This window comes from Verticillium alfalfae, genomic scaffold (assembly GCF_000150825.1).
Source record: "Verticillium alfalfae VaMs.102 supercont1.1 genomic scaffold, whole genome shotgun sequence".
Classification (NCBI taxonomy): domain Eukaryota; kingdom Fungi; phylum Ascomycota; class Sordariomycetes; order Glomerellales; family Plectosphaerellaceae; genus Verticillium; species Verticillium alfalfae.
The window spans coordinates 2,704,510-2,715,718 of NW_003315038.1; the positions used below are offsets into that span (position 1 = coordinate 2,704,510).

The 11,209-nt window shown below is 58.3% G+C and overlaps 4 protein-coding genes across 4 annotated transcripts in view; 2 read left to right on the top strand and 2 right to left on the bottom strand.

The window, feature by feature from the left end:
- Nucleotides 1-296, top strand: part of VDBG_00822 (conserved hypothetical protein) — a gene marked incomplete at both ends in the record, with an annotated part of 2,701 nt that extends 2,405 nt beyond the window's left edge. The window contains one exon of the mRNA XM_003009093.1: nucleotides 35-296. Within this exon, the coding sequence (XP_003009139.1) occupies nucleotides 35-296 (262 nt within the window). The remainder of the gene's footprint in view (nucleotides 1-34) is intronic.
- A 1,129-nt stretch (nucleotides 297-1,425) lies between these two features.
- On the top strand, nucleotides 1,426-5,478 carry VDBG_00823 (revertant of glycogen synthase kinase mutation; the record flags this gene model as incomplete). Its single annotated transcript, XM_003009094.1, has 4 exons — nucleotides 1,426-1,442; nucleotides 1,655-2,713; nucleotides 2,785-3,988; nucleotides 4,075-5,478. 4 exons carry the CDS (start codon nucleotides 1,426-1,428, stop codon nucleotides 5,476-5,478), a joined length of 3,684 nt encoding a protein of 1,227 aa, XP_003009140.1.
- Nucleotides 5,479-6,262: 784 nt separating this feature from the next.
- Nucleotides 6,263-7,466, bottom strand: VDBG_00824 (eukaryotic translation initiation factor 3 subunit G; the record flags this gene model as incomplete). The annotated part of the gene is made up of 3 exons (XM_003009095.1): nucleotides 6,263-6,487; nucleotides 6,624-7,272; nucleotides 7,447-7,466. The coding sequence occupies 3 exons, from the start codon at nucleotides 7,464-7,466 to the stop codon at nucleotides 6,263-6,265; spliced, it is 894 nt and encodes a 297-aa protein (XP_003009141.1).
- An 862-nt stretch (nucleotides 7,467-8,328) lies between these two features.
- VDBG_00825 (peptidase family M20/M25/M40 protein) lies at nucleotides 8,329-10,914 on the bottom strand (the record flags this gene model as incomplete). Its single annotated transcript, XM_003009096.1, has 1 exon — nucleotides 8,329-10,914. One exon carries the CDS (start codon nucleotides 10,912-10,914, stop codon nucleotides 8,329-8,331), a length of 2,586 nt encoding a protein of 861 aa, XP_003009142.1.
- Between the last annotated feature and the right edge of the window lie 295 nt (nucleotides 10,915-11,209).

An 11,209-nucleotide genomic window follows, 5' to 3' on the forward strand; every position in this document is an offset into this window, starting at 1 on the left:
ATGGAGAAGGACATCATGTACACAGTCGCAGTAGGGGAGGCTGGGCCCCAGGATCAGACATTGGCATGATGATGTCGGGCGGCATAGGAGGGGGCTACGCGCCACCGCCCCCAGCGCCCATGCTGCCGCCGCAAGTGCCAGAGGTACATGGCTCGCGGGGGCAAAAGCGTGGGGGGGAGCCCAAGTCGTCGATGATGGCTGGGCTGACCGGTGCGGGACGAGGCATGAACCGCGTGGACGAGTGGCGGAGCCATGTCGAGCCGGGCGTGCCGGGAGACGACAGATCGCTACCCTGATGTAGAGATCACGGAGGCATGGATTTTTACGACAGCAAATTTTCCTGACGGACTTTGGACGACAGACTTTGACGACAGCGCTTGACGACAGATCTTAACGGCAGCATAACCGATGAACAGCATGATACGTAACAGCGCAAAGGATGACCATGTTTTGTTTTTAGGTTCTCGGTTCTTTTCTCTACTCGTGTCTGATTTTCCTGCTTTTCTGTTTTGGGGTTTCTCGTTGGTGATGGCACTCTATGTTCCTCCCAGGCGGTGTTTTCTGTGTAACTATACGCGAGCCACATGGCAACCGAGGCGGAGCGATGGTGTTGTGTACTTACTCACTGGGCAATTTGGAGTCGGTCTAGCGCGCTGGAATGAAGCGCTCTCTGTTCCTTGAAATGCATTCAACTAGACGTCCCATGTGTGAGCCCGGCTCATGCAGGGTCCCCCATCTGTCCATCTGGAGGGAGAAGGGATCCTTCGTTGCATGGGCGAGTGACCCGATGATACGGTAGGCATTTGAGGCTGAGCAAGAAACCCGCAACTGTAGACACCCGAACCTCCGGGTATGCTTCGCACAGAGTATCGATCCACGTGTGATAGGTCGGCCGGGCATACGCCTTGATTCGATGACAAGGTGCCGAGAGATCCGAGGCCTCGAGGAGCAGCTTTGGAAGGGGGCGTTTAGTGTGCCCGTTGTCAGAAGAGATTCTGTTGATCGTAGGGCGCCTATCAATCTGGTACGAAAGGAAGGCCGGCCGGCTGGGCTCGTGCCCCCCTCTCAGAGTATGAGATCTGGGTGATGGATGGCGAACTCGATGCCTAGAAAGGGCATTTATGCATGGCAACCTGTCGGGGCGGGAGGTAGAGAGGTCTTGGGGCAAGCAAAGCTGCAGCGATGTTCCATTGGCGTTCCAGGGATGTGGGCAAGCTCCAGCGTGCTAGTCAACGGGCTGTACAGGGGACTGAGGCTTGATTCCAGGGCTTTTCCTGGGCGGCTGGCCGTTGTGCCTGCTCATTGCCTGCCTTCCTGCCTGCCTAGTGGAGGGCTCCCTCCAAGGCAGGTGATGAGTGACGTGTGGAAGGAGGCCCCGGGAGGGAGGGAGGGGCAACTGGTCGCATTGCATCATGGCGCCGCACCATGACCCTCTGGCCTGCGTTAGCCCAGTGCAGAACGACCGAAACCCTCCTTCTGGTTTCGCGAAACCGAACCAGCCAACACTCTCTGCTCTGGCACTTTGTCCGTTATGGCAACCACGCACGCGTTAGCACCAACCGACATATCCTGACCGTCTCAGCATTTTTACCGTCTGGCATTCCTGTGTTCGACCATTTTGTCCAGCTTGTGCTGACTCTCATTCCCCTCCGAGAACCCCGACGGACGACGATTCTCTTGACCGACATGGTGCGATCCGCGAATACCGACACATCCTCCTCCAACCACCACATCCTCGACCACCACCTCAGCCTGGCCTAACGAGTCTGAGCAACCCGCCCACCACTCTCACGTTCTCCACTGTTTCGACCTTCGACCATCACCAACTCCGACTCCTCTGCGCCAAGTTTGCCATGCTGCTCCTTCATCAGGTCGGCAGCGTCAAGCTCGGCGAGGTTGTCCGCTACACTGTCACATACACCCCTTCTCAGGATCGTATTCTTCCCTCACCGGAGAAGCTCCACGTCCGCATTCGCAACACGTCTGCTATCGCGCTTCGTGCCGCTTTCGTCCATGGGCCCTACAACCTTTGCGTCGCCGCCTACCCTGCTGCCTTCAACCCCAACGTCAAGTTCCAGAACCCCCGCCGCTATGGCGTGCCCGAATTTGAACCCATGGTCAAGGCTGGCGGCTCCTGGCAGTGCGAGTTGGTCGTCCCCGAACATATCCGCCAGAGCGCTGGCACCGGCTCGCATGGCCACTTTGGTGCCGGTCCCGATCACGAGGCCGAGAGCGCGTCTTGGATCATCGAGGTCTCCTCCCAGGTCATCTTTTCCACCTCCGCCTCCGTAGGCTACGAAGTTGTCCTCGCCCGCGACGAGAAGTCCCTGAACCTGAACTCCCTGCCCGTCATCGGCGGCCAGGCCAAGGCACCCCAGCCCGGTAAAGTCAGCGACCTCGTGCATCACGATCACACCAAGAACAGCCACCGCAGCGGCCCCCCCAAGGGCGTCTTCTCCAGGGCTATAACGCTCAAGGTCGAAGACACGGCTACACTCTGGAACACCCCGAGGCTACCTGGTTGGGATAATGGCTCCAAAATCCTCGAGCGCGGCAAGATGCGGGCCCCGAAGGAAGAGGCTGCCGTAGCGGCAGCGGCCGCCAGCAGCGCCACCGCCACCGCAAATCACAAGAATACTGCGTCGCGAGTTGCTACCTCCGAACCACCGCACAGCCCATCCTCGAGCGCGAAGCTTCATGAGAAGCCTAAGAGGTGCACTTGTGTGCTCACCCACGGACTGCATAGCATAGCAACTCGGCGCGACTGCTGTATCTGAAAGAAAGTATTCGACGCACGGTACGACAGCAAGTCGACGCAGCGAGGCTGCGAAACAGAGGAGCTGCAGGCAGCGCGCAGCAAAAGCGGTTCCGCGAACGAGGCCAGGGTTCCGATGCGCCGGAGACTGCGCGGTACAGACACGACGACGAAGCTGAGGAAGATGAGGAAGACGAAGAGGTCATCGTCCGCGGATTCTCCGGCAATGCGACTCGTACTGAGAGGGGCATCAAGTTCTTGGGAAAGAGACTGGCTAGATACATCCTCTCGACCTGCTATCCTGATCAGCCCTTCCTGCCATCTTTCAAGGGGGCCGCCGAAGTAGCTGCCAACAACATCAAGCCAGATCATGAGGGCAAGACGGCACATAAGCACAGCTCGATTCACAAGGAAGAGATCCCACTCGCAGCACGGCCTTTTAAGATCACCAGCATCAGCTTCATCGGGCACTCCCTCGGTGGCCTCATCCAGACATATGCCGTAGCATACGTTCAGAAGCACTCGCCCCAATTCTTCGACCTCATCAAGCCCATCAACTTTGTCACGCTCGCCACGCCCTTCCTGGGTCTCAGCAACGAAAACCCTCTTTACGTCAAGTTCGCACTCGACTTTGGCCTCGTCGGCAGAACAGGACAAGACCTGGGCCTCACTTGGCGGGCGCCGACCATCGCAAGGAGCGGTTGGGGTGCCATTGTCAGCAATCTCGGTGAGAGCGCGCACAAAAAGGTCATAGGAGAGAGCCGTCCCGAGTCGAAGCCATTGCTGCGCATCCTACCTACAGGCCCCGCCCACACGGCGCTGAAGAAGTTCCGCAACCGGACTGTCTATTCCAATGTGGTCAACGATGGCATCGTCCCTCTGAGAACAAGCTGCCTGTTGTTCCTCGACTGGCAAGGTCTAGGGCGTGTTGAGAAGGCGCGGCGCGACGCAGGTCTGGTTGAGACGTTGGTGGGCGCCGGCTGGGCTGAGCTTACCGGGGCCAACGTGGGCAGCACGCGCCGCGAGGCGCGGCAGCTGCCTCCTGAAGACAACGATGAGGGATCTGGGACGGCCACCCCCACCGCACCACAGAATGCGGCTGAGGTTCCCCAGCCTGGTCAGAATGCCATCGTCGAAGATGACACGCTAGCTTGCGATCAGTACCGACGCCTTACCAGGACGATGCCGAGACCACGGCGCCCAAATCTTCCGAATCGTCTAACAATGGCAGTGGTCCCTTTGCTGGCTTCTTCAACTTCTTTAAGAATCATGACCCACCGGCACCGGCACCGACATCGCCAACGCTCTCTCCAAAACAGAACAAGATTTACAGGCGGAGCCAGACAATCAAGTTTGATGATTCCTCCACAACGTCTCAGTCGTCTGGGGCGTCCAAGGTGACGTCCGGGCAGGAGTTTGAGAACGACACAGATGGGATGAACGCCCCGCCCCGGACCACTTTCTTCGAGTCAGCTCACGACCTTATCAACCCCACGCTGCCATCCACAGAATTTGTGGTCGACCCCTCCAAACGACCTCGCGCCATCTTTCACGACCGCGTTTACCACCCTTCCGATATCCCGCCACCCCCTCTCAAGAAAAAGAATTCGTCGGGTTCTCTCGTCATCCGTAGGCGCAACACGGGCCACTCGACCGCAAGCACCGACACAAAAGACCACGCCCCTTCGGTCGCCTCTTCGCTAGGATCCTCCCCGCGCACTCCCAGCCAAGGCGTAGGCCGCGAGGATTCGCTTCAGTCTACCAAGGACTATGATGACACGACCAACACGAACCCCAATAAAGATGAAGACCAAGAGATCGATGGATCGCAGATGCGTGTTGAAGAGAAGATCGCCCGGGCCTACCACCGCGGCATGGCCTGGCGCAAGGTTCTTGTCAAGCTCGAGCCCGATGCTCATAACAACATTATTGTGCGGCGCATGTTCGCCAATGCCTTTGGGTGGCCCGTTGTCAAGCACCTAGTCGACGCGCACTTCAGCGACTCGGCAACGGTGCGCATGCGTGTTGATGAGGAGGGAGGCGAGGAGCGTGCCTTTGACATGGGACAACCCCCAGACCAATACGGCGGCGAGGTCAAGCGGAGCAATGGAAACGACGGCGCTGGCGGCACAAGCACTCACGAAAAGCCACCGCACGAAGAGACGAGCGCTCAGCGGACAGCGCGGAAAGAACAAGAAGGGCGAGAGGGGGAGAACCTGGCACGCGAGGCTGAAGATAAGGTCACCGCATTGCCTCGCAAGCCGGAGGCTTCGTCGCCTGTCGCATCCACTGCAGAAGAGGCGTATGCTCCAAAGCAGCGAGTGTCCCGAGCCGACTCGATGACGTGGAGCGACGGCGACTGGGCCGACACAGATGGTGATAGCGATGTGGGAACCGAGGCCGGCGGCCGCAGCCCGCGGCCCATGACGCCCGACGGAAAGGGGAAGGATGTGCACGGCAGCTGGAACTGGACGGAGAAGATTGTTGGCAAGGGACCTGCAACCCGCTCGGTCTCAGGGCAGCAGCAGCAGCAGCACCTTCAGCCTTCTGCGCAGCCGCCACCGCTGCATATTCCAGCAGGGGGGAAGCCGGTTGAGGAGATGACGCCGCAGGAGATGACGCCGCAGGAGGTGAAGCCACAGGAGGGGAAGCCACAGGAGGGGAAGCCACAGGAGGTGAAGTCGCAAGAGACGAGGTCAGAAGAGGCGAGGTCGCAAGAGTAATCACTTCTTTGGAGTTCGAGCTTCCGCTTCTTCAAGCAATAGCATGGCGTGGGGAGGGGATTTTTCAAATACGGGCATTAGAGGGCTTCAGTCTTTACGGTACATAGTGAGGCTATGAGGCATGAGTTTGATGATAATTACACGATTCGACATGCACGTTTTCTGCACTCAGGGTGAGGACGAGATCGATTGCCGTGTTTCGTAGTAAAGGCAACCAACGTCCTAGGTCGCCTTGACATATCGAACCAGACTGAAGAGTCACGGACACACAAAAGCAGTGTGGGAGACACACGGCGGCGGCAACAGGTCTGTCGACTGCGCATCAACACGCAAACGTGTGTTGCGAGCAGAGCACTAAGGGACAAGCAGGGAAGGTCAGGGGGGAGGCAAAGAGACACACCAACGGGCTCCGACCAACCATCACGGCCGTTCATCTAAGGGGGTCATTCATCATGAACTGAGTCTCATTCCAAAACTACCAAGTCCCAAATGCCGAAGAGAGTCGTCGTCCTTCATCGTGTCGTGACGGCACACGTTCGTCACGGCCGCGCCCGTCGCGCGGGATCCGTTTTGTGGTACTCATACAACCCCACACCTTTGCTGCTTTTCCTCGTGCACTCGCTCGATGCATGCGTAATCTTCGTCTTCTTCCCTGTTTCTAGCTCATCTTTGTCGCTTGCCATGGTCGTTGTTCGTCGTCGTCGTCGCCGCCGAAACCACTCACTGTCACTGCCACCACTGCTACCACGCCAACCACTACCGCAGCCTCGTTGGCTTCTCCCGATTACGTCGCCTTCTTGGCAAACTCGACCCTCAGGATCAAGTGCTTGAAACCGAAACCATCCATCTTGGCACAAGCCTTGACGGCGTCGGACCTGTCGACGAAGCTGATGAAGGCGAAACCCTTGGCCATACCCGTCTCCCGGTCCTTGGCCAGGAAGACGCGCGTGACGCGGCCGAAGCGCTCGAACATGTCGCGCAGCTCCTGCTCCTCGGCCATTTCGGAAACCTGAATCAAAGGCGATCTCGTCAGCGGATGCAACATTTAAGAAAAAAGAAAAAGTGAAAAAATTGGACACAGCCGCAGCGACGGAAGATCGCGCTCCATTCCGTGGCACGGTGAAGATGGTCATCGTAGTACTCACGTTCGTGACGCGCAGCGTGGCCAGATCGTCGCGCTCGCCAAACTTGCCACCCATCCTCTCGCCAGCGCCGGCAGCACCGCCGGGCCCGCCACGCAGCGCGGGCGGGACGTAGCTCCCCTTCTTGACACCGCCAGCTCCACCGGCAGCGGCACCGCCGACATCATCGGGCATGCCGGCGGCGACGTCGGCAGCGGCCGAGTCGCCGACGGGGGCCATGGTGTCCTTGTACGGACAGCGGGCAGTGAAATGCTCTCCGTTACAGATACGGCACTTGACCTGCTTGTCCTTGAGCTTGTCCTTCATGGCCTGGGCGTTGGGGTCCTTGGCTTCCTCCTTGGCGTCCTTGCGCCAGTTGGTGCTGGGGCGGAAGATGATGTTCTCGCCCACCGTCGTCGTGTCAAAGGCCGGGCCGGCGGGGTCCTTGGCGCTGAGGCCAAACTTGGACCAGCCCTTGCGCTCGGCGACGCGGGGGTTGACCTTTTCCGTGTGCGTCGTGTAGCGGATGCGGCGCGTTGTCTTGACCTTTTGGTTCTGTTCGTTCAGGCGGAACGTGATGATCGTCTTGGTGCCGTCCTTGTTGGTGATGGTCTGCGTGGGCGGGAGCTCGGTCGAGACCTCGTCGACGTCCTCATCGTCGGCCCAGTCGTGCCTGTAGGAGAGGGGTTCCAGACGTTAGTCAAATGGTCTTCTTTCTCCCTTCATTCGTTCTTCATTTCCTCCTCTTACTTCACTTCCTTTCCTTCCTTTGATGCATTTCCCCCCCTCTCGCGAGCCATCGTGGCGATGAGGCGGGGAGGAGGGGGCAGAGGGGAGAGTGGCTCACTTCTTCGCTGGGGTCGCCATGTTGGGTGGTCTAATCTTCTCGCTGGTGCGGTGGATGTCTTTGGTCGGCTGGATTCGGTATGCCTGGCGTGTAAAGGGCTTTCTCGAGGGAAACGCGCGATCGTCGCAAAGGGTCGTCGTTTCTAGGCGGGCAGGCAGGCTCGATGAAGTTGGGAAGTCTCGGTGGGGTCTTGCCAACGTCGAATTTTGACCTCGATTCAATTTCGTGGTGCGCCCCCGGAAGCTGGGTGGGGCATTTCGCACTAGCCCCTGAAAGGCTAGCATCGAACTGGCTGTCCCAAGCACCAGCCTCACTGCGAGCACCTTCTGCTAGTGCCAGTCATGTGCTTTGTAAGTACCTCCTCATCACTCCATGAGTCTGGCATCGCACGCTTCAATCAAGGCGAAATACCACCACCACCACCACCAGGCAGGCAACTAACCGTGTTCATCCGTTGTATTGGGCCAGGGTATCTGGCTTCCTCAAGCCGCGCCAATCAACCAAAGTGATATACAAGAAGCAGTTCGTACAGCCATCATCGTCTCTATATCCTCGGCCCCTCCTTCATCTGCCCCCAATTGTACAATCGCCGCATCAGAAGCTCGCTCCTTTAATTCCTCTCTGCCCTTCCACAATGCTACCTTGGCCGCCCAATGCTCTTCTAGATTTCGATCCCAAAGCCAAGACCCTGCCGTTTCGTTTTGTTTTCAAACGCCGTCGAGGGAGCTTGCCGCCTCCCGAGTGACTCAAATGAAATTGTAGGTGCCGCAAGGCAGGTAGGTAGTTGACAAAAGAAATTTCGGTACATGTCTGCATGAATATACACTTCTGCACATGTATGTGTCTGTGTGTGCATCTTTTTGCGTGTGGTGGCGGTGCTCCTCATGAAGCAACACGCACCTTCTGAGGGATAGGTGGCAGCGCACAGGTCGGCGGCGGCGCTGGAATCGGAGGCAGAGCCCGCGTTGGGGGAGGCGCAGGCGGAGGGCCTTCAGCAAGCTGCGGCAGGCTTCTTCGGCCTGGCAGAGCTTTCGAATAGCCTCCAGTGTCGGATCCCGCGCGCCTCCTGCCAGGGACTGGGGCAGGCTGCGTCGGCATCGGTCGGGAGGACCAAAGTGCGACACGCGATGATGCACCGGGGGCAAACGAATCAACCTTGATTTTCAGGTCCGACATGTGGCCGATGGAGTAGCGTGCTGGGCGTTCGTAGGAGGATCGATCTGGGGCCTCCAGGTAAACGCTTGCCGTTCTCCTGCTCCGCTGCTGGGGGGTGGACAGTACATGAGCATGATGCTTCCCCGACACTTCAGACAACGCCTCCAAAGATTTAGCAACCTCGGAGATCCGCGGGACTGGAGGTGGCGGCGATGACTTGGTCATGTGTGCAACGCTCGAGGCTGCTGAGTCCCCGGAGCTGCGGAGCGAGTGCATGCTCGCATATTTTCTGGGGCTGACACGAGCAGGTGCTGTCGTTTCTGTGTTTTCCGAATTAAAGCTGGCTCTGCGGGTTTGGAACGTCGGCGATCTCAACCGTCCATTGCTTGAGCCAGTCGACCTGATTGACGCGTAACTTGGAGACTGAGGGCCTTCCTTGGCGCTTCTCCCACCAAAAACACCAGTCGCCTCGACGTCGTCCTGCACTGGTGATGGGTGATCAGTGACTATCGACAGCGGCCTTGCCATGGACAGTGCCGTCGGTGGAGCTCTTCGTTGTGGCCGCATAAAAGTCTCGCGAGGTCTTGTTGTCTCGCCAGCATGCGCAATCGAGTCGACTGAAGCCGACTTGACGAGCGAGTAGCGTTTACAGATTGGGACACTGAAGTTCGGAGTAGGTGCTGGCTTAGGCGCTTCGGGAGCTACCCCTGAGTATTGTGCATCACCACTTGGATGGACAATGCCAAAGTTCATAGTCTGCATCGACTGCCTCCGATCCATGATCGCTGCGGCATTCGGCCGGGGTCTCAACTGCAGAGGCATATCCTGCCAGGATAGCTCTTCCGGTGGGTTGAAGGCGTCCCGTGTCGGAGAGCAAGCTGGCGAAGAATTGGAAGACGTGACGATAGTTCGTTGGCCGGAGGAGATGTACGATAGGCGGTTGGCGCTGTCTCGCAGACTATCGAGTTGACGCCCTTCATTGGACGTCACGCTGTTGGTTGTCGATACGTCGTCGATCGAGGGATCCATAATGGCGTCGGACTCTGCGATAACCGTGGAGCTGTCCACGTCACTGCGACTCTTGTTCGCATGCCACGAGAATTCTGGTGGCACAACGCGCGAGAAGCGTGATGGGTCTCTGACGACGAGCGTCCGTTGGCTTGACTGCGATTTGAGCTGTACAAAGCTCCCGTCCATCCTCGGACGGCCCGTCTCTGTCGTATTTTTCTTTCCGCCGAGGGCCTCAATTTCCCTCCGCAGAATTGCGATCCAGGACTCCATGTCTTCGGCACCCTCAAAAACCATGAGGTAATTGGATGCGCTACGCTTCTCCGTCACCCGGAAAGGCAGCCTTGAAAAGAGAGACCGAGAATCAGTCGATGTCATGCCATCAGCATCCATGGCAGAGGACACCTGAAGCACCCAGTGGCGGCCGGGCAGGGCGTCACTGACAAAAGCCGCCGAGTCTTTGCTGAGTTGAAGCATCTTTTCTGGCAGGCGATCGAAGTGGCCTTCTCCGGAGTACTGAAGAAGATAACCCGAAGTGCACAAGACGTAAATTTTGGTGGTCCATTCCTGCTTGCTCGCAGATCCAGAGGGTTCTCGTCGGTGCTTCTTTGCCTTCTCACCGGTTGGGTCGTCATCGGGGGACAACTGCGTTAGATCTTCACGAATAGTGAGGCTGCCTTTCCGTTCATTGTGTCGGAGAATGGTGTCTGCCGAAAGGATAGGGGCGGGCAGATGAGCATATTTGATCGCCTGCGGGTACGCCTGGAAGAGAGGTGGAGGGTCCCAAGTCGCAAGATGGCCTCGAGGCGATTTATAGGGCGCTGGTTGCGTCTTTGGCTTGGAGGCCGATGCCGGCGCCCTCTGCTTATTCGCAATGTCGTGGTTGACTGGCGGGTGAGTGGCAACCAAGGGGGAGATGGGGTGTGACTCGAGGATGGGCGTGATCTCGGATCGCGGCGATTGCTTATAAGAAGGCCAGTTGCCGAAATCCGCCAACGAGTTGCGGATACCGCCAGAGCGGTTCAGCTCCCTCTGAAGTGGTGCCTCGTCCACGTCCTTGGGCGTTTTTGACCTGCCAAAGATGTTCCTCAGATTGAGCCTCGACTCGCGCCTCTGCATCTTGTCAGTGATGGGCCTGTCTGCCGTCCTGTCTGCGCGCAGTGGAATGCGTTTCTCATCGCTGGCGACGAGTTGAAGAGCAGGAGGTCTGGCCCTTCGATGGTGCGAGGTTTGCTGCTGTAAAGTCTCGAACGGAGCGAGACTGGGACCCGCGCTCGTGGGCGAGATCTGATCCGTGTCGGCCATGATCGGGTCTCAACACACTAAGGGCCCTGTCAGAAGCCTAGGGGGGCGGCCTGAGACTCCGGGCTGGTAGGCGAGCCGCGGTGGTGGGCTACTTTGGTGCGAAAGGGCGAGATTGGTCTAAGACAACGGATGACTCGGCCAGACATGGGCTGAGCATGACTTGCAAGTGAACCAGAAGAGATTTGGTCGCGATGTTGGCAAGCAGGCACAAAGTCTACAGTTGATGATAGGCAGTTGCGAGGTGGACCAAGCTCTCACGCCCTGGTCTTTCGGTGGTTGGCGGTAACCGGGGGCG